The 22,815-nt window shown below is 39.8% G+C and overlaps 1 protein-coding gene across 1 annotated transcript; it reads left to right on the forward strand.

Annotated features, from left to right (window-relative positions):
- The first annotated feature begins 2,440 nt into the window (after positions 1–2,440).
- On the forward strand, positions 2,441–22,710 carry LOC107317565 (vitellogenin-2). Its single transcript, XM_032446226.2, has 35 exons — positions 2,441–2,544; positions 2,654–2,674; positions 2,775–2,926; positions 3,941–4,192; positions 4,720–4,881; positions 4,987–5,135; positions 5,302–5,452; positions 5,571–5,728; positions 5,821–5,986; positions 6,878–7,003; positions 7,388–7,606; positions 8,162–8,379; positions 8,492–8,589; positions 9,155–9,279; positions 9,397–9,498; positions 10,022–10,141; positions 10,228–10,417; positions 11,200–11,293; positions 11,432–11,617; positions 12,110–12,254; positions 12,363–12,585; positions 12,676–12,851; positions 13,209–13,832; positions 14,327–14,377; positions 14,630–14,719; positions 15,163–15,375; positions 15,472–15,614; positions 15,985–16,123; positions 16,664–16,799; positions 17,306–17,492; positions 17,846–17,937; positions 19,016–19,113; positions 19,865–20,024; positions 21,366–21,527; positions 22,370–22,710. The coding sequence occupies exons 1-35, from the start codon at positions 2,505–2,507 to the stop codon at positions 22,486–22,488; spliced, it is 5,487 nt and encodes a 1,828-aa protein (XP_032302117.2). The 5' UTR covers positions 2,441–2,504; the 3' UTR covers positions 22,489–22,710.
- Positions 22,711–22,815: the final 105 nt, after the last annotated feature.

The following is a 22,815-nucleotide window of genomic DNA, read 5'->3' on the forward strand; positions in this document are numbered from 1 at the left end:
ACACCTGTGTGTGATACTGAAAAGATGCATGGTTCTTTTACACCCTCTGTCTTTAAATATAACATGCTTTGTGTGCTGTTATCTGGGCTTCTTTTTCAGTCTACGTAATGGGAATGTGTTTCTATCATAAATTCAAGTTTAATTGGGTAGGAGAAATTATTTTCCAGGTTTACTTTACCTTTGTTAAGCTTTTCATTTATTTTCTGTCTTTGAGAATGGTACAAAATAGCTTTTACAGACTGCGTAACAAAAAAATCAATAATCGAAAGCTTTACTTAGGAATTTTTTCCCTACAAAACAGCCCTCTTCCACGTTTGTAGCACTGCTTCCAGTAGCTGCTGCACGTTTCCTCTGCACAGATGCAGCAGGACAAATACATTCCTACATGTGTGGAAAGAACTCAGACCATATTCTTGCTCTTCTCAGAAGTTCTTGTGTATGTAATTCAAATGGGCCAAGGAAACTAACTTAAATCTCCAAATAATATCACTTTAAACGGGTTATTTTTGAATGGAAAATAAATATTTCCAGGACAAGGAGAATGCTGTGTGTGTTGAATTCTACTTACTCGTGTGTTCTTTTTTTATTTCTTTTTTTTTTTCTTAATTTGGAGTTGCATGAAGCTTTTATGGGTGGAGAGATGCTTGCTTTTGTACCATCGCTCCCACCAATCCAAAAATCTAAAAGTGAGTACAAAAACTGATCTTGAAAGAAGCATTTATTACCTGTTGCAATATGTCACATCTCGTGTTCACTGTTCCTATCAGAGCTGCAGTTTAGTTAAAGCATCAGTCCATGGTGTACGCTATTTTACTTTTCACATTGGCACTGTACTCATTCCAATATTCAAGTTTTTGTTAGTAACTTTAGATTTCCTTTATTTGTGCAAGGCTTACAACTTAATAAAATGCGTAACATGTAATTTTGTTATAAAGAAAGGGTCAACTATAAAAAATAAAATTAGTTACAACCATTGGGAAGGGCTGACCATGCGCTGTTGTGAACAGTTTACCAACTGATGCACTGATTACACTTGTCTGCTTGAGCATTAATTGATTGCAAATCCCTGCAACAACAATGCAATCTTCTGATGTGAATTCTGTAGCAGTTCCCAAAGCAGAGGTAGAACTCCAAGTGGATTTTGAAGCCCAGATGAAATCCAGTTGAAAAAGTCAACACATGTGGCACTGACAATCCAGAAAGAGCAGTTGTTAGCAACTACTGAAATGGAAAATGTTCTGCATTGTGGTCATTAAAACACTGTGTGCCACAAAATGCTCTTGTGGTAAGTTCTGTGGGTATCGTGGGAACAGAAATAAAGTGACCGAAGAATCGGTACGTTGTATAGAGATTAAATGAATGTTTTTGTGTGATTTAAAGATCATGGTTTATTGCACTGCTGGAAGTTGCACCTCCAAAAACATCCTCCAATGCAGAAGAACGTGTGCACTTGTTGATCCAACTGCCACCCATCTCACTTTTTTGTAGGGTTGACAAGAAGCCGTTTATTCCCTTAGTTCACTCTTTGTTTATCTCCCATTTCTGAGGCTACCTGATAAGTTGTTTCCACACTCCTGACATTTCTAGAACAGACAAAACGTGAATGTGTTCTTGTGCTATCAATATAAATCACTGTTAGCAATGAAGTTGGCTGCAAGCCTGCATCAGTTCTGGTACTTGGCTGAATTTTATATTTGGTTCTGCAGGAAATGCAGAAGTTCTAGCTGACCTGCTCTTCTATCCCTCTTGTCTTGCTGCTGAGAATCTCTGCAGGTTTTAATTGTTCACGTTTTGCTGCCATTTACTTTGGAAGATAAAATATTTACTGAATGCTTATGAAACCTTAGTTCATTTAAAAAATATTCCTGGTCAGAGTGACCGGTGCTGTAAGGACACGTTGATCCTGCGATTTCAATGAATACATACATTCTGTATGTTGTTTCTCAGTAGCCTGTTAAATCATGTGTTGGCGCACATATGAATACATGAATACCAAAGGTTTATGTACATTAGTTTCTGGCCTACAGGAATGGCCATAAACCAAAGCTGAGGGAAGAGGGAGAGCACAGTCGATGTAAATGATACAATCAGCTATTTGGGTTACTATCAGCTAGATAACAACTTGGGTCAGGTGGCAGGTCAACATAACCTGGGCAAAACCAATCTCATCTGAGGCAGGACCATGTACCAGCAGCCAGCCATGACCCAATCTAGGAAAGCAAGTAACACATCTATTGTAAATTTATTGTAAATGCTGTAGTGAAAGTGTTTTACTGTGATACATGGGAACTTCTGGTCAATCAGGCAAAGGTTTTTTATAAGAGATGCCAAGGTATTACTTGGTTTTCTTTTTTCCATGTGAAGAGGAGTTATGATTGCAAAAAGAGAAGTGTTTACATAAACTGATAAAAAACTTGAGAATTCAGCAGAAAACAGCCACGTGTTCCTGAACATTCTTCCATAAAAGTCTCACCGTGCCTGGCAGAGCCCTATTCACCTTCGCTATGAGGGGGATCGTACTAGCAGTAGTGCTCACCCTTGTAGGTAAGCTTATGAATCCCCTCTTCATTCTTTTTCCCTGGAATTTCCTTGAGTTCACTGACAATAATTAGGCTTAGACTGGATATAACTCCTGTGGTTTTTCTTTTTGTAGGCAGCCAGAAGCTTGACATTGGTAAGTACATTTCTACCTACAAACTCGGTGTCTTTGTTATGATGACTATTCATTAGAATATGCTTATAGCTTTTGTGTAAATGGCTGCTATTCCTCACAGACCCAGGATTCAGTAGTGGAAAGAGTTACCTGTACAGCTATGAAGGTTCTATGTTGAATGGGCTTCAAGAAAGAAGTCTGGGCAAAGCTGGTGTGCGCTTGAGCTGCAAGATAGAGATCAGTGGGCTATCAGAGAATGCTTACCTCCTCAAGGTACTGACCACATCTTGTTCCAAACATACCAACCAATACTGTGAATTCAAGTCACGTTCATTTACCTGTGTTTTGCTCACCTGTGTTCTAGGGCTGTAGGTAACCAAACTGGTAACTCAGCGCTGTAGGTTTCAGAGAATGGTTTGCAAACTGAAGTTTCAAAAGTGATGAGTGATTTACCATCCAATTGCTTTCATGTTCAGGGGCTTCTCAAGACCTCATATGTGAAGTAGTCTGTTACAAAATGTTTATTTCTAACTTAAGGCACTTAAGCCTGCTCTGATTTTAAGATTTTATTCAACTTTCAACAAATGTTTCCAAGTCCTGTGGGGAGAAAGGACTTGGGTATGTAAAATGCAGACACACAGATGTAAAGTTATACAGATAATTAATAAGCTTAGATTGTGTTTACACACTTGGGAAAAAATGTCAAAGCCATCAAAAAGGATGTCTCTGAATGGTTTTAGAAGAGCTGTAGGACTTCTATCATGAATGATGGTAAGATATCAAAATTATGAGTTAGGGATTATACTTCTTGCTGTTGTCCTCATCCTGAAATTGTTGTGTGCCCCAGATTGTGCTCTGTGAGACGCAGCTCAACTTGCAGTAACTTCAACAAAGTCAGTAAAATTGCTTCTGATTTCCATTGTGTTTCTGAACATAGAAGGAAACAAGCAAACAAATGAAGAAGCGTTGATTGTATTACCTTCTGAATGATATTTTTCCCCTATGTAGTGAATGTGAGTAAACTGCTCACAATCTTCCCAGGAGTTAACAAGGATGTTAACAAAAAATGTCACAAAAGGGCACTATTAAGCCCCCAGGACTTGTACTGACTTTACTAAGCAACAGGTACAAGAATCAAAGAATAAACTGCTGCATGGATATCTAAGCCTAAATTTGGAAGGAAGGAGTAGATAACTAGTGATTAGGTTAATTTCTTCCAACCTGTTTACACATTTAATACCAAAGTAATTTTATTGACATCAATATCTATTTTTAACTTCCTCTCAGGTCCGCTCTCCACAAGTGGAGGAATACAATGGGGTCTGGCCCAGGGATCCTTTCACTCGATCTTCCAAAATCACCCAAGCAGTCTCATCGTGTTTCACCCGGCCCTTCAAATTTGAATACAGCAGTGGACGGGTCGGAAGCATTTATGCCCCAGAAGGCTGCCCAGATCTGTGTGTTAACTTAGTGAGAGGAATATTGAACTTGTTGCAGATAACCATCAAGAAATCACAGAATGTCTATGAATTACAAGAGGTTTGTGTTTCCCATTCCCATTTCTAAAACAACTTTGCTGAAAGGGTGTGTTCTGGTTAGGTGCTCTTCATTCATGTTTCTCTTTATTTGAATTTCCTTTCAAGCATACGTCATGAAAAGCTGTTGATTTTCATTCACGTAGAAAATACGTATGAACATGTTGAAGGATTTACTTCTACTAGAATTCTTTACAGACATTTGTTAAATTGCTTTGTTTAAAATGCAATGCCTTCATCAAAAAGGAACCATTTTCTCAATTCCTTGACTAAATTTAAAATACGTCTATTTCATGTGTCTGTGTGTCTGTTTTTTAGTTTAGTAGGATTAATTGTGAGCAATGGGTAACAGCTTTCAAAACACAGATCAGAGAATCCTTATCCAATTTCTCTTTACCCAAAACATAACTCAGCGTATCCTTACCCTCCTACTGATACTTCAAAGATTGCTCTCCAGCAAGGAAATCCTGATACAATTCACAAGTCTCTCTCTCTCTCTCTCTCTCTCTCTCTCTCTCCTGATCCCTTCAGGCTGGAATTGGAGGTGTTTGCCATGCAAGGTATGTCATTCAGGAAGACAGGAAGAATAGTCGAATCTTTGTTACCAAAACTGTGGACTCAACTAACTGCCAGGAAAAGGTGGAAAAAAGTGTTGGAATGGCTTACATCTATCCCTGCCCTGTGGACATGATGGTATGTGAGACATGGAAAGACCTTCCTCACACCAAGCAGATGGAAAAGATAAGCAACATGAGCCATCTGCCCCATTCACTCTGTGGTTTCTCTGTGCCTCTCTAGAAAGAAAAGCTTACCAAAGGGACCGCCGCTTTCTCCTACAAGCTGAAGCAGTCAGACAGCGGCACGCTGATCACAGAGATCACATCACAGCAGGTGCATCAGATCTCACCGTTCAGTGAGCCCACTGGGGTGGCTGTCATGGAAGCAAGGTAGGTGGGGTGCAGGGCTGCTCCAAGTGAGAATAATTGCAAGTTCTGGTGGTCCCTTTTACCCCCAGTTGAAATGAGGAGCTAATTAAGCCCCAGCAGCAGTTGAGTAAAGCTGTAAGTACACATCTTTTATGACACCTTTTTATTCCTCTCTGACCCTTGACAGTCAGCAGCTCACTTTGCTTGAGGTGAGAAGTGAGAGGAGCAGTGCCCCAGATGTCCCCATGCAGAGCTATGGAGGCCTTCGCTACCACTTCCCAGCTGTACTGCCACAGATGCCACTTCAGCTGATCAGGACAAAAAACCCTGAGCAACGGGTATGGAATTTTTAGATCTTTAAATCACTCTCCTAATTGAAAATTAAGTGACCAGAAATGCGATCAGAAATATTGAGGGATTTAATTGCATGTCCCTTCTCTCTCTTGTGTTGTACAGATAGTAGAAACACTGCAGCACATAGTCCTGAATAACCAACAAGATTTCCATGATGATGTTCCATACAGATTTCTAGAGCTGGTTCAGCTTTGTCGGATAACAAGTGCTGAATTTCTTGAGTCTATCTGGAGACAGGTTTCAGATAAACTTCGTTACAGGTATTTCATTGTGCAACCTGCTAAGAAATTCTTCATTGCTGGAGACCTTCATTGCTGGATATTACTAGATTTTTTCTCTAACATGCTTGCAGGCGATGGTTCCTGAGCGCAGTTTCTGTAAGTGGCACCACGGAAGCACTAAAATTCCTTAAGACCAGAATTCGCAATGATGACCTCAGCTATATTCAGACCCTTCTAACTGTTTCTTTGACTCTTCATTTAATGAAAGCTGATGAACACACACTTCCACTAGCAGCAGTGAGTAAACCTGCATGAATGTTTCCAATTTGATAACAATAAGAATGTTAATTGATGGCAACCTTTGATTATAAAGTTCACTAGAGTGAGTTCTCCCATCACATATACAAATTTTACATAAATGCTGATGAATTATTTTATTTATTTATTTTATATTATATATGAGAAGATAATGCTTCTTCAATTTGCTATAGTGATAAAGAGCCCTTCTCTATTGGCAGCTTCTAAGGAATAGTACCATTTTAGCATGCTGGACTTATGTGTCATGCCTTCTACAGGCAAATCTTTGTCCACAGTATCTCTTCCTTCTGAAACATAAAAGGTGATTTGTGCATTGCATCATTTGAATTTTAATTACAAAACATTCCTACAAATTGAAAAGTGCTGCAAGTTAAAAAGTTAGTGCAAATGTCAAATAGTTTGTACAGTGAATAGAATAGTGTCATCATTTATACCGAACAGGATTTTTTTCCCCATCTCTAGTCAGTATTCCTCTTCATAAATAGGAAGCAAAATATATTAACTGACAGTGCTTTGTTAATGTAATTGAGACACACGCTGTTCTAAAGATGTTCTATTTACTGATGTTCACTCTTAATCTTCACTTTGTGTGATGCTCAGCTGAGGAAAATCAAATGGCTCTCCATGAACTAATATTTGTGCTTATTTATGTTGAAACCAGTGTGGAACTAAGGTCCTAAGTGAAGCTTGCTAATGAAATGTCTACAAGCTGATTTAATTTGTTTTGATGTGAAGAATAATCATTCTGAAATTACTCCCCCTAGATAAGCTGTGACAATTTTCCTTCTCTGAAAGCTTTGCCAAGCATTGTCTTAAATGCCAATTTTAATTTTATTTATTTATTTTCCTTTTCTTTTTTTCTCCCCACAGGATTTAATGACCAGCTCTCGAATTCAGAAAAATCCTATGCTTCAGCAAGTGGCCTGCTTGGGATATAGCTCTGTAGTCCACAGATATTGTTCTCAGACCTCAGCATGTCCTAAAGAAGCTCTTCAGGTAGGCTGTTACTAATGGCTTGCTAATGTACACTACTTTGGCTTAGTGGATCTGGTATGAAAATGTCAACTGGACATTTTTGATTAACTATCAATCAATTAGACAAATACAAATTTCACTGACCTCCTTCAGAACAAAGGCAATAAATCATTTTGTTAAAGTACAGAGTAATTTCATCACTGAAAATGCAGCTTTCACTTTTTTTTTTTTCTTTTTTTTTTTTTCCCTTTTTCTTTTTTTTCCCTACAGCCATCACTGGGTACTTTTATTAGAACCATTTACTTTATTGTGATAGGCTTTTTAGTGCGTATGGGGAACACTATGGACATCGTGTATACATACACATTAGGTGGAAAAGGTTGAACTGTGTTTTGTTGTCCATAGCCCATCCATGACCTGGCAGATGAAGCAATCAGCAGGGGCCGAGAAGACAAAATGAAATTAGCACTGAAGTGCATTGGTAACATGGGAGAGCCAGCCAGCTTAAAGCGCATACTGAAGTTCCTTCCAATATCTTCATCCAGTGCTTCTGAAATCCCAATCCACATTCAGATGGATGCCATCATGGCCTTGAGAAAGATAGCTTGGAAGGACCCCAAAACAGTAAGTAGCATCTGTTAGGGATTTCCTTATGTTAGGAACTGAAGAAGGAAAATGTACACTCTGAGGGTAATTAATTCAATAACATAAAATCTGTGTTTGCTTATTTTTAAGAACAACAGAATACAAGCTTACATTTCAGTTAATGTTTTCTGGTAATATATAATAAATACTGTTCAATGGGAAGCTTTCAGAAGGATATCAGCGCTGTTTCTGAAGTCAACTGCTATAACTAATTAAGTCTGATGTTTGCTATATATGGTAAAAATTTAGCCACCTAGAAGTGGATAATTTAATCTTCCTCAAGAGTCATAAGGACAGAGAGAGACCTGTTGACTTCTCAGGCAAAATATTGCCATAGGGTCGCTTTTTTTAGACCTTTCCCTGAAGTTGAGTGTGTTGCCAGTGACCTCCTGTTGGCCATTGGGGTTACTTGCATGGCAAGTGCAGGCAAGGCTTTGGCCTTTCAGATGGTGTAGGTAGCTAAAGGTGTTATATGAGGCAGACTCCAGTCAGACAGTCTTTGGTAATTCCCAACAATGTGTTTCCTCTCTGCAGGTGCAGGGCTATCTCATCCAGATCCTTGCGGACAAATCGCTTCCCCCTGAGGTGCGAATGATGGCTTGTGTTGTTATCTTTGAGACAAGGCCTGCCCTTGCTTTGATAACGACAATAGCAAATGTGGCAATGAAGGAGAGCAATTTGCAAGTGGCCAGTTTCGTATATTCCCACATGAAGTCTTTGTCAAAGAGCAGACTGCCATTTATGTACAACATGTAAGTAGAGACAAAAATAGAGTGCTATTTTCTGCATATACTAACAAACAATTCATTTTCTTATTCTGATGGATCTCAGCTTTTTCTGAATATATTACCTTTCTTTGTTTAGATCTTCAGCTTGCAACATTGCCCTTAAGCTGTTGGCCCCCAAACTGGATGGGCTGAGCTTTCGGTATAGCAGGGCCATTCGAGCAGGCAGTTACTTTGGTGAGTAAAGCATTTCAGTGACTTTAGAAAGCCTTCCTTAAGGGTTACCAAGTCCTTTGGAGGAATGCAAGTAGTCAGTGCCCGTGTGGTTTATGTCTAGAAAAGTTTTTCCCCTTAGACCTGCTGCTCTATGCAAAAAGATTCTGTAAGGTACTTGCTAAGATTGGTTTCTGAAACGTTTATTTATTTCTTATTGAAAAATTAATCTATTTCTTCTTACAACTGTTGTTGAAGCTTTCACCTTTTGCTACAGAAATACATACTTAGTGTACTTAAGATCAGTTCAATGGTCTCTCTTGTTCTATTTTTTTCTGGTTTCATTTCCTTGCTGCTCCAGCCTTCTGTTATCCTGTAAAAGTTTCTGTATTTGGATAAGAGATTGAATTAATGTGGTCGTTGCATATTTAAAAGAGCTGGAATAACTATTTATTAACTTGAGCCTGAACAATTGGAACTTATGTAGTGATGTACCTTAGAGTCAGTAACTGAAAAAGCTGCAGAAATACAGTCTTGAATGATGAGTGGAATGATTAGAAAAATGGTCTTCTGTTTACTTCTGCCCCAGATAACTATAGGATTGGTGCTGCTGGAGAAATCTTTCTTATGAACAGCCCAGGAACTATGTTCCCATCAGCAATAATTTCCAAACTGATGGCAAATTCTGCAGGTTCAGTGGCTGATCTGGTAGAGGTAAATACTTAAATTAGTAATAAAGCAAATAGAACAATTTTCATATTAAAATTTGACCCCTAAGTTTCTGCTCTGTAAGTACATTTCAGACTATTCCTTCTCACTCTGTTTTTGTAGGTTGGCATCCGAGTGGAAGGCCTCACAGATGTCATAATGAAAAGAAACATCCCATTTGCTGAATATCCCACATACAAGAAGATAAAGGAGCTTGGAAAAGCTGTAGGTGTTTTTAGTAATATATTTAGTAATATATAGTTATATTTAGTGATAGCTTTTGCAAGTCTCGCTGCAGCATCACTTCCTTCCCACCTCAGATATGGCTGCAGAAGGAGCAGTGAAATGAGGGGAAAGTGGATGTCACAGCACAAACATCTCCCATGCCTGGCAGGTTTTCTCCTTCCTTCATTTTCCCAACATAGTTTATAAGTTCTCTTTATCTTTAAGAGAAACGATGATTTGGTGCAGAGATTTCAGTCTGGGTTTAACAGCACAAATGGCCCAGCCCCTCTGTATTACAGTAAAAGTTATTTCACTGGAATGGAGAACACTGGATAGGGAATATCACAGTGATAGGAGGTGTATTTAAAATAGCAACACTACGTTGTAAACAGAACACCAAGGAAATATAAGGGGCCAAAAAAGGCTGTGGGTTGGTCAGTAATAGTTGTCACTGCCTTGCTAAACTGCCATTTGTAAAGTGTTGCATTAAGGAACTTCACTTGTTTCCTGGTCTGTTTCCTAGCTGCTGGGATGGAAAGAGCTGCCGACAGAAACTCCCATGGTATCAGCCTACTTGAAAATACTTGGCCAAGAAGTGGCTTTTGTCAACATCAACAAGGAAGTCTTGCAACAGGTCATGAAGGTACCAGAGCCCCCTACTTCTCTTTGCAAGTCTTGACACCATTGTCCTTTCATTTCCTCACCCCTTGGACCTCTGTCCTCTGGCAGACTGTAGTGGAACCTGCTGATCGAAACACAGTAATCAAGAGAATCGCCAGCCTGATCCGCAATGGCATCTCAGGGCAGTGGACGCAGCCGGTGTGGATGGGAGAGCTGCTATACATGGTTCCCACCTGTCTTGGACTGCCGCTGGTGTATGGGTCCTACACTACTGCCCTGGCACGAGCTGCAGTCAGCGGTGGGTTGGGAAGTATGAGGTCTGCTGCGCTAGTGGGTGGGAGGGACAGGCTAAGAGAGGCTGGAGAAAGATGTAGGGAAACAAACAAACAAACAAACAAAGACCTGATTTTTTTGTAGTGTCTTGAAGCACAGGAGGTGAGGTAGCGAAGGTATTAGAAAAGGAGCTGCACACACACGAGAGCAGTGAGAGTTGTCACTGTGCTGGGGGGTCAGGCTGCTACTCCAGGGGACAACGACAGGCTGGAGGGATGGCATGACAGGAGTGTGCTGAATCTCTGCGAAGGGACTGAGTAACCCGTGAGCTTGCAGACTGGGCTTCACCCGAGCAGCTGCAGCTTTGCAGGAAAGGGCCTGGGAGGCCCGGTGGACAAGCTGATGGTGAATCGGCAGCGTGCCCTTGTGGTTATGGATGCTACTGCATCCTTGGCTGCAACAGGAGAAGCAGAGTGAGCTCTGCAAGGCTTTTCCTCCTTTCATTAGCACACGTGAGGCTGCTCCAAAGGTACTGCACCCAGTTCTGGATCCTCAGTGCAAAGCCCAGTAGCTGCACTGAAACGGTTCAGGACTGAAGCACCTGAACACAGAAGAAGTTTTCTGTACTTTATTAACTTTTTAGACTTGAAAAAAAAAGACATTTCATCTCAAAGTCAGGTCCTGTTTTTCAGCCATTTTCATTGTATTAAGAGAAAATATTACCTCCTCTTGAAAACTGCATCTTGCTTACACTCAAGTCCTTGCCTTTAATTTTACTATTTTAAAATGCTGTTCTGTCTTTTGCAGTGGATGGAAAGATGACTCCGCCTTTAACTGGAGATTTTAGACTTTCTCAGTTGCTTGAATCCACTGTGCAGATTCGGTCTGACTTAAAACCCAGGTATGTCAGGTTTCTAGTGCTTTAGATAGAAGGATGTTTGGGTGGTTTTTTTTTTGTTTTTTGTTTTTTTTTTATGAAAGAGAACATCAATATAAAAACAAACACCTTTCTTACATAGACTTCATTGCTCTGTTTCAGTTTATACGTGCATACAGTTGCAACGATGGGTGTCAACACAGAATACTTTCAACAAGCCGTTGAAATTCAAGGCGAGGTCCAGACAAGAATACCAATGAAGTTTGATGCCAAGATAGATGTGAAACAGAAAAATATTAAGATTGAGACAAACCCATGCCGTGAGGAAACTGAGATAGTGGTTGGAAGGTATGGTGGCATTACTTCAGGATAATTTATGTTGCGGAAACCTGATGAAGTTCAAGATTCACTGACATTCAGTGGAGGTTTCTAGGCATGCAGCGTAACAGCTAACCTTTAGGATAAAGGGCAGAGAAGAGAAATAAGGGAGTTGAGAGTCAAAAGATGCCTCAAATATTTAGGAGTTTAATTTTTATTTTAATTTCTTTATTATTGCATTAATTTTTATTATTATTTTTTTAATATTTATATTTCTAAGCAAACATCTCTCGTGTTTTGGAAATTTATTTAAACTTACCCATACTTTGAAAACTTCCTGTGATGTTCCTCATGACCTCTTAATTGTCGGTAACAATATTTATACTATCAGTTGCATATACAGTTCCCATGTTCAAAGAGCATACTTCTGCCATAACACTTGACAGAGACAGGGCAATAACTTGTTTAATCCAAATACATGGGTTTAGAATCGTTTACCACTTTCTATGCACGTTTTCGCAGACACAGGGCTTTTGCTGTATCAAGGAACATAGGAGAAGTAGGTGTTGAAAAGAGGACCTCAATTCTGCCAGGAGATGCTTCATTAAATGTTGTGGAAGAACCTTTTGAAACATCAGAGAGGGTTTCCAGGGAAGAGTTCACAATGGTAACCTATTTTTTTTGGCTTGTGCAGTTATGTGCTACCTATACCTGCAGTTTTACTCTTGCCTATGATATGCTTCCAGTGGCATTCACATGCTCTTCTCCACTACAGCAAGGGCCTGACAGTGTGCCAAGGAAACAGTCCCAGACTTCTCAAGAAGGTCTTCGCCATAGCACAGGAGAAAGAACACATAAACGAGATATTTGTCTCAAAATGCATCATCTTGGTTGCCAGCTCTGCTTTTCCAGAAGGTCAAAAGATGCCAGTTTCATAAAGAATACATATTTGCACAGATTAATTGGAGAACATGAAGCTAAAATAGTTTTGATGCCAGGTACGGTACTGAACACAAGCCTTTTCTTATTAGGTTTGTTAGTACTCCTTGAAGCAGTATAATTTTTTAATCTGTGCAATTTGTGTGCAGTTAATACAGATGCTGATATTGACAAAATTCAGCTGGAGATTCAGGCAGGATCTAGAGCAGTTTCCAAAATAATTAATGAAGTAAACTCAAATTCTGAGGAAGAAGATGAATCATCTCCATATGAAGACTATCAAGCTAAACTGAAGAAGATATTAGGCATTGAAAGTGTATTCAAGGTAAGAGACTTAGAGCCTGCAAGGGGAGGATGTTTTCCAGTAAATAAAGCCAAGGATTTGAAGGCTAGAGTGGAAAACTGGCATGGGAAAGCCAGGATGGGACCAGTTTGAAAGGGGTGCCAGTATTGTCAGCGCATGTCATATCTGGAGAGACTGACCCAAGGGGTGCCTCCAGTTGGGGCTGGTCCTCCTGATGGGGCAGATTTTGGTGGGGAAAAGTGAGCTCTGCAGCTTCCATGAAGACGTGGGAAAGGCTGTGGTGAGCAGCTTGTCTGACACCCACAGATAATTTACATTGTAAATACAGAAACGGATGTATCCCCTCTCTCTCATAATTTTCTTTGAATCGTTTTGCAGGTTGCAAACAAAACACGGCACCCGAAAAGTCGACCATCTAAGAAAGGAAAAACCATGCTAGCAGAGCTTGGGACAGAGCCCGATGCGAAAACTTCCTCCAGCTCATCTTCTGCCTCCTCGAAGGCCACCTCTTCTTCCTCATCATCTGACTCTTCTCCTAATCGTAAAAAGCCTATGGATGAAGAGGAGAATGATCAAGTAAAGCAAACTAAAAACAAAGATGCAAGCAGCAGCAGCAGGAGCAGCAAGAGCAGTAACAGCAGCAAGAGAAGCAGCAGCAGCAAGAGCAGTAGCAGCAGCGAGAGCAGCAGTAACAGTAAGAGCAGCAGTAGCAGCAGCAAGAGCAGCAGCCGTAGCAGCAGCAGCCATAGAAGCAGTAGCAGCAGCAGCAGCCATAGAAGCAGTAGCAGCAGCAGCAGCAGCAAAGGCAGCAGTAGCAGGAGCAGTAGTAGCAGCAGCAGCAGAAGCCATCATAGCCATGGCCATCACTCAGGGCATCTGAATGGCAGCAGTAGCAGCAGCAGCAGCAGCAGATCAGTGAGTCACCACAGCCATGAGCATCACTCAGGACATCTGGAAGATGACAGCAGCAGCAGCAGTAGCAGTGCGCACTCCAAAATATGGGTAACTCATATTTGTCAGTAAATTGAATGATTCTGATAGTATTTGTGAATTGTATTCTTCATGGCAGCTGGCTTTGTATCACGTTATTAGTTGACACAGCAAATATTAGCAACGTAAAATTTTAATATCTATTCTGCAAGCGCAGCTGCAGTCATTGGCTCAGCTCTCTCTGCTTGAGCTTCTCAAAAGTTTCTACAAGTTTGGTGAAACTTTTATTGTAGGCAGAGAAGTGAGTTTCATCAATCTATTGCTTTCTGTCTGTACAAATTGCTTGTTTATATCTTCATTTTGCAGTAGGAACACTAATGCTTTATATAAACTGTTTCAACCATTTCAACTACTGCATTATATGCTTATAACTAAATGTACAGAACTATGCATGAAAGATAATTACTAAAATTCTTACTTGGTTCCCAGTGCTCAGATTTGAGCACAATTGTAGCATTTCTTTCCTTCCAAGGCTTTTCATCTTCTTCTTGTTATTATTTTCAAAGGGGCGTCATGAGATTTATCAGTATCGCTTTAAATCAGCACACAGACAAGAGGTGAGTTTTCTATTCTTAATTAATTGAGTTTGGAATCTGTTAGGAGTTAACTTAAAACCTTGAAGTTCACTTGTTGTCTTGCTGAGGGGAACTTCAGTACTGATAACACCAAATCAGATGTGGTAGTTCTTCTGAGACTCATGTCAGTAAAAAGCTCCATAACAACGGATATTCTGCAGCACTTCCTTGCGCAGTTTCTTCAAGTGTGATTTTACATTACCTTCATGAGCATGATGTATTTTATTCCTGCAGTTTCCCAAAAGAAAACTCCCAGGTGACCAAGTTGACAGCAGTTACTCCTCTACCAGATCCAGCCGTGACACATCCCGAGCTGCGTCCTGGGTTAGTTGCATCATTTTTAGGGACTTTTAACAGCTTGGAAGAGTGGCAGAGTGGCCGTGCATTTGCAGTAATTGTGCAGCTAGGGCAATGGGGACAGAGAAACACCAAATTGTCAGGTTTTGAATATCTGACAAGAGTGATATGTGAGAGGTCCCCTACACGCTTTTCATGGTGCAGTCTTTTCATGGTGAGCCTGGTGTAGCTCAGTGAATGGCACAAATTTTGGCTTATCTTAGATGTAACGATAAGATCCTTCTGTGCTTGCAGGGGCACATGCACAATAAGGCATGAGAATTTACAGGCACAGTAGATATATGTGCAGTACATACACTGCTATATACTTGTAGTTCAGTTTTTTATTTTCTAGATCTTGCATTTTAAGTGCTCCACAGCAACTCCTTTGTAATGTTGTTCTTTGCATACTTTGTCCCCTTTCTTTTTAGCCTAAGTTTCTGGGTGACACCAAAACTCCAGTGTTAGCTGCTTTTCTCCATGGCATTAGTAACAGTAAGAAGAAAGGAGGTCTCCAGCTTGTGGTATTTGCTGATACCGACTCTGTCAAGCCACGGATGCAGGTATTTGTGACAGACCTCACAGATTCAAGCAAGTGGAAACTCTGTGCAGATGCTTCGGTCCTCAATGCTCACAAGGCAGTGGTAAGGCTCAAAAAAGTCATCTCATGCAACTGTAAACATAGCAATAAAATAATGTTCCACGATTTTAAAAATGGTCTGCTTTTCACTCCATTGTAGGCTTACCTGAAATGGGGCTGGAATTGCCGGGACTACAAGGTTTCTACTGAGCTGGTAACTGGACGGTTTGCTGGGCATCCTGCTGCACAAGTGAAGCTGGAGTGGCCCAAGGTTCCTTCAGGTGTCAGATCAATGGCTGAATGGTGAGGTTTTAGCCTTTAGTGCCACTTGTATATGATAGTAGTCAAATGTGAAAAATCAGTATCCACCCATAAAGTTCTATGGAATAAAACACCAGCTATTTTTGAATTATCTGAGCTGAGTACTGACCTCAAACACTAAACCCACATGGGAGGCATTGCCATCACCAGTAATTCCTTGTGCTGGTCATACTGAAAACCAGAGTATCTTTCTTTCACTGAACTCTGATCAGTAAAGCAGGGAGTGGTTATGGGGATGCAGCCAATGATGCTGAAGAACCTGTGTGCCACTTCTGCACAGATGTAAGGTTGCCTGGTTTGGATAAGTGCCTCTTTTTGCCTCTCTGTTTCACCAAATCTTTCCTTTTTGAAGGTTTTACAGGTTTGTTCCTGGGGCTGCATTTATGTTGGGTTTCTCTGAGAGAACTGGCAAGAATCCTTCTCGACAAGCCAGGGTGGTTGTGGCTCTAACTTCTCCAAGGACATGTGATATTGTTGCCAAGCTGCCTGATGTAAATATGAAACATTGTCATTACTCTCCTATGTTTTCCTGATAGAAAAGTGGGATTGTTGGTGTCGTTTAATTATACGGGACCAATACTTAGAAGGAAAAGCTAAGTAAAATAAGCATCAGTTTGGGGGTAAAGGATGAAAACAACTCTTATGAGTTTTCAATCTTTTTAGATTTCATCCAAGAATATTCATACAGTGGTTTCGTTCATGCAAAAAGAGTATGGTGGGTACTCACGAAGACATGCATTTCTATCTGTGGTAGCTCCCTAAGTGTTCACATAAACACATTTGAAAAGGATGTAATGCATTCCCTCATAAATACTAAAAGAATGATGACCCATACCGGGAAAGAAAATTGTAAGCAGAAGCAAAAGCTCATGCACAGGGAGTCAGATGAGCTGTATTCATATAAATTCTTTGTCAACCAAGGCAGAAGAGATTGAAATTGATTTCCATATAGGGGGAAAGGTTATCTCAGCTGTTTGTTGTGAATACTTGGTACAACTACACTTTTACAGTGCTTCTGAATTCTTTTCCAGATAACCCTCTATCAAAAAGCGATGAGGCTTCCTCTATCACTCCCTGTGGGTCCGAGGATCCCAGCTTCAGAGCTGCAGCCTCCAATCTGGAATGTCTTTGCTGAAGCCCCCTCTGCAGTGCTCAACAATTTGAAAGGTCAGAGTTGGATCAGGTTCAGAAGCAGGATGTTCTCAGTCTCTGGAATTAATTTGAGCATCTTCTGATTTCTAGGGTTTTGGTTGTTTTTTTTTTCTGGGATTGTCTGTCTCCAGTCAATTAGGAAATGGGATGAAATAATGCAAGGGTGGGTCACCTGGGTGAGGATATTTATTGTGCATGCAGTAGAAAAAGCATTTCAGGGAAATCAAGATTGGCAATTATCTGAAGTGATAACATAAATTTTCTGGCAACTATTTTGTTAGACAGAGGACTATCTAACATGCTTTTTCATGCTTTTTTATTTTTTATTTTTTTATTTTAAATTTTTTTTTTTAGAAATTATGGGTGGCTGGTGGCAAAAAGCCCCTGCAGCCTCTACAAAAATATCATATAGAGAAAAAGATATATATTTATATATATATATGGCACTAAAAATAAAACATGTCATCCAACAGCTTTTCTTAACAGAAATACAAATATTCACTGGTATTTTATTTAACCAGCTCGCTGCTCAGTTTCGCACAACAAGATCGCAACCTTTAATGGAGTCAAGTTCAACTACTCTATGCCAGGAAACTGCTACCACATCTTGGCTCAGGACTGCAGCTCTGATCTAAAGTTCCTGGTGATGATGAAAAATGCTGAAGAAGGTACAAACCTTAAAGCCATCAACATCAAGATTGGCAGTCAGTAAGTAACTTTTGCCAGCTGTCATAGCATGAAGGACTGTGTTGTCCACGTTGAGTGGGAGAGGAGCTTGGATCTAAGCTTTGCTCAGCTTTGTTCAGTAGCCCGTGGGTTTTCAGCATTTTCCTTATTTACTTTCCATGCATACTGAACACTATGCCTGTGATGTTGTTATCCTGCATTTTAGGTGACAAGAATGCCCTTATGTAATTTAAACAGTTGGAATGCGCTTATGTTGTGACCAGTGATACTTAGTGAGCAAGAAAATCACTCTTTGTGTATAACTCAAAGTCACTCTTTGTGTATAAACGTGGTACAAACAGGGTAAGAACTCTTCTTCCTCTTCTTCTTAACAGTGAAATTGATATGCATCCTGTGAATGGACAGGTGAAATTGCTGGTGGATGGGGCTGAGAGCCCCACAGCCAACATTTCCCTCGTATCTGCTGGTAAGTGGCACAGCATTTCCTTGGTTTCGTTTTCATGTGCATGTTAGGAGAAGGAGAGGAAGAGTAGACAGAAGTATCGTATCAAAGAGCTTCCACAAGTTTGTGCTTAGTAAGTACTTATACCCTTTGCTGCCAGGTTGTTATTTAAGAATTTGCTTTTTATTCACTTCCATGTGAACATTTACAAAGATCAATTAGAGCGTGAAACTCTCAAGGTGGCCAAGCAAAGTAAAGCATAACTACTGTTTCATGTATTGCTGTGGCTCCCACCAGCATTCCAAATTGGAGAAGTATATCAGTTATGGTAGAAAACCTTGCTTGATAAAACCTTCACCACCCTCATAGATCCAAGATGTTCTCATTTGCTTCATAGGTATACATCTGGTTAGCATTCTGAAGTCTGCCAGGGATAAACACAGAAAACTGTGCATATGCAAGAAAACTAGGCTGTTTTCTTATTTCCAAGCAGGGATATTATTTCTGTAGAAGGACACAGGAGGACACTGTTTCATTCTCTGCTACACAGCTGGGGGCAATGCACAATGCAGATGCTCCCTGACTATGTATCTGTGGTATGGGATTCAGGATAAATCTTCCTGAAATTGGGTTAGCATCTGCTAGTGCTGCGCTCTGCCCTAATTGTTATGTACTTACTGAGCGATAATTGTGCTAAAAATGTCCCCAATGACAGTCATGTTGGTTTTTGTATTTTCTTGCTCCAATGCAACATTGGCAGAGTTTTGTATAGTTGCACAACTGTACAAGTGTTATAAGCAGCTCTGTAAGCCTTTCTAGGAATAAATATGGTATGCTAATAACCCCAAGAAAAATAAGTAGATCTGTGATAATTAAAATTTTTTCCCAGCTTTTTACAAGCACTTATTGTCTATGTGTACACCCTTTATTTTTTTACAGTCTGTGCTTCTTGAGAACTAGTGAGGAATTCAAAGCAAAAGAGGGAAAAGAGCATTTTTTTAAAACTACTTTTTTCTCTATTAAAGGAGACAGTTTGGGTCCGTTCGAGATATTTTTTCTTTTTAAAATTAATATTATTATTTAATTTTTTTTCTTCTTCTAGGTGCTTCTCTATGGATTCGTAATGAAAACCAAGGGCTTGTACTTGTTGGCCCAGCCTATGGTATCGATACAATGTACTTCAATGGACAAACATTCTGGGTATAGTTTCCTTTTCATAAATCTAGATGAGATATTTCTGTAGGATCTCCTTAAATCTGTATGTGTGAGTGTAATACTGTGCAGCAGCAAAGCTAAATCTGTCCACCCCCTCAAAAAAAAAAAAAAAAAAAAGTAAAAGAACGCAGCCAGTGCTGCAGAGTCCTTCTCTGTGTTTCTTAATAGGACATCCAAGAATCCTTCACCAATAATAATATATTCTTGCAGCAATTGTGTGTTGGAAAATGGGCCTGCAAGCACATGTAGTCTGAGTCAGCAGTGTATCTGCAAGGAAAAAAAGAGAGTTTTCAGCTTCTGTCCATGTTTGAAAGGCTGTATTAGAAAAATGGGAAACAGAAATCTAAGAAAACTAATACAATCATACTGCATCTGTCACCTACTAGGAAAATATCAATCACTAGGAAGCTTCAGAATAATAGTCAAAACTAATAATTACTTACTAAGCTAGCCAGGCACAGCAGGATTTAAAGGCTGCAATGGAGCTAAAGGCACCACAGCACCGTAAGAGTTTGGTATCTGACTGTGTGATACATGTGAGTTCTTAGCAAAGAAGGAAAGCATTTATATGTTTGTGCATTGCCATACTAGAACTAGATGATCTTTGGAGTCCCTCCCAGCCCAAACCTTCTATATGTTATGATACTGGAAGGCGCATACATGGCAAAAATCTGTTCCACAGCGTTCTTATGTTTGACTGTTTTAACTTTGAAATGTTTCTTACTTTTCTTCAAAGATTCAAGTTCCTTTATGGATGGCAGGGAAAACATGTGGAATCTGTGGAAAATATGACGCAGAATACAAACAGGAGTATTGGATGCCCAATGGATATTTAGCTAAAGATAGCGTGAGCTTTGGTCATTCTTGGATCTTGGAAGAAACGCCCTGTAGAGGAGGTATGAAAGCTTTGATTAATTTAATTTAGTATTGTTTAGAAAATTTTAAAATCTGTAAACATACTGGGAAAAAACATTTATTAAGGACTCATTCTTCAGCTATATTAAATATAACCAGTGTTTTTCAGTTTAGAAAGGAATAAGAAATTAAAGTTAGTCAAATCCAAAAAAACAACAAGGCAGTTGAGATGAACCAAGCTGAAATAAAACCACTCTTACAGTCTTGAAGTGAAAACTGACAAGGTTAAATAAAAACAATAAGAAAATAAATTCACATGGAATGTTTTGATGTAAACAAATAGTGCTTTACAGCCAACAGATGGGGATTAGTAATAACTATGTCTCACCACCTGAGTTTTGAACCAGTGCAACCTGTCAAGCATTTGAGCACGAGCAGCTCCATGGACTTAATTACATAGTTGAAATGAAGGGGGGAAAAAAAAATAGGGCTATATTTTATGTGTAGATCTTGAGTAGATTAGGATCTTAAGAGTGTGCTCCATTCTGTCAGCTGAGGCTATGGTACAACAGCATCCCTTGAAGAAAGGAAGAGAGCAAGCACATTGCCTCTGTGAGCCTGATGAGGACTTACTCATTACCTGGAGATGACTTTCATATGTCCAGCTATATGCTGTCATTCTTCAATTTGTCTCTGTAAAGAATACCTGGCATCAGATTTGCTTTAGATGTATGTGCAGTACACAGGTGTGCACACAACAAAATTCACGCTACTGCTATTTACCACCCCCTGTGTTTCCCTCCAACATATGGTGAAACTGACTGATATTCTGAGAATAAAGCTTACACGTGGTACATATAGCCTCTCTCATGCTTGTAACTTGTCCTGGGAATCCAAAATGAAACCAATATTACCAGCTGGCAGCAGTGATCTTTGCTCTCTCTGCAGCAATTTTGAGTCTGAATGATGGTGGTAATGGTGCAGTTCTTTAGTTATTGTTTTTGCTTGTTTGGAAACACCACTCTCCTCTTTCCACTGATGAATTCTCAAAGCCTTTGAATATGGCTTTGCGGCTATTCAGTGAGGCAGTTTGCTTTGTAAAATGTTTATTAGGAATGTATTCCAAACTGTTCCTACATGTTAATCTAGAAATTAAGCCAGTTACAGTTGAAATTAACTTTCAGTAACTCCATATCTAATTAGCTGATTTGAAAAGCTTATCAGTCAGTGATGCAGCACTGCTTTGCTTCTGATCAATGTTCAGTTTTTATAGAGGCAATTTGCTTGCAAATGTGAAACATCATTGGCAGATGGGTCAGTCTGGGGAGATTTGAAGATTTTGCACGTAAGAGCATAAACTACCATCAGTGATTCTGTTACAGCTTGTAAACTGCATCGTTCGTTTGTGAAGCTTGAGAAGACGGTTCAGCTTGCGGGTGTTGATTCCAAGTGCTACTCTACAGAGCCTGTGCTGCGCTGTATGAAAGGGTGCTCTGCTACCAAGACAACTCCAGTAACTGTTGGTTTCCACTGCCTCCCAGCTGGTAAGTCCACAGAAATCCTTCTGAAAAAGAGCTGCACAAAGGCCTAAGTAGGTTGTGCTTGAACTCCATTATTACACTTGAAACATGTGAATGGTCTAACGTATCCACAGGAAGGGATGGGCTTACTGCTCTACTGACTGAAGGACTTTCTTTGTTCTCATGAATATGTAAAGCTTTCTCGAGTGAAAGAAATATGTCCTCTTCTTGTAATTTTACTGCTTTTCATGGCAGTGGCATCTAAACTGATCATGATACTTGGATCTGACAGGGTAAGGAGAGGGTAAGATCACAGTTAACATGTGACTCAGCTGTACTGCAGCATGTGATGATTCAGGATCATGTTCCACACCATGAAACAGTGATCCTCGTCTTGCATGTTTTCACTTATCACTGCGTTTGGGCATAATCTTGTTTCCCTGAGCTGATTTAGGCCATAGAAGGGCAGTTGTGAACAGAATTACTGTCTGTGGGTGTGGTGATCCAGGAACATATCCCCTCTACAGGTGTATTGTAGATTTGAAGAGATAAGATTAGATAGATATAGATTATATTGATTATACTTTTGTGTGTGTTTTTAAGATGTGTTTTCCTTTAAGACCACAATTTCTTTTTCTAAATATATTTTTAATAAAATTCTACATGGAAGTATTGGTTTCCAATGAAGAAATGACTTATTAAGCAGGTTTCCTGGAACATCTCAACTTGACTTAGCAGAGTATAAATATGTATGACAGCAAGGAGAAGCCAAGCCTGGTTTAATTAATGACAAGTGCATGTGAAATGCCATACCTTGCAAAACTGCTTCTAAAACATGTTGTTTTCCATTTCTTGTTCATCATCAGATTCAGCTTCCAACCTGGCTGACAAACAAATGAAGTTTGACCAGAAGTCAGAGGACATGCAGGATACTGTTGATGCACACACAGCATGTTCATGTGAGAATGAAGAATGCAATACATGAAGCTGTACACTGCAGCACTGGAGAATACAGAAACATTTTAGTTTTTATAGTGTGCTGTAAGAAGACTCATCTTAAGAAGCAATAGAAATGTTAAATTAAACACTTAAAAATGCGTGGAATTTTCCTAAGTAATTTAAAGTATTAAACTTTATTATTGCAGAAACTATTCTAATTGCCTATAATTATCTGATTTTGGAATAAATACATGCATGGAAAAACCGATGAAGGCTTCCTTCTTTCACTGACTGTGGCAAGGGGATGTTTGCATTGCTTCTCTTCACCCCACGTTGTAGGGACTTGAGGCTGTGCCTGCCTGCTGTGTAGATG

The sequence above is a fragment of the Coturnix japonica genome, chromosome 11, assembly GCF_054131305.1.
Source record: "Coturnix japonica strain WE chromosome 11, WE-NBRP24, whole genome shotgun sequence".
NCBI lineage: Eukaryota > Metazoa > Chordata > Aves > Galliformes > Phasianidae > Coturnix > Coturnix japonica.

What these genes read in the sequence shown, in the direction of transcription:
- LOC107317565 (XM_032446226.2), top strand. Translation starts at nt 2,505, where the DNA reads ATGAGGGGGATCGTACTAGCAGTAGTGCTCACCCTTGTAG. An exon ending in AACATCAAGATTGGCAGTCA is followed by an intron (nt 17,493 to 17,845) that starts GTAAGTAACTTT and finishes TCTTCTTAACAG; the next exon opens with TGAAATTGATATGCATCCTG. An exon ending in TCAATGGACAAACATTCTGG is followed by an intron (nt 19,114 to 19,864) that starts GTATAGTTTCCT and finishes TTTTCTTCAAAG; the next exon opens with ATTCAAGTTCCTTTATGGAT.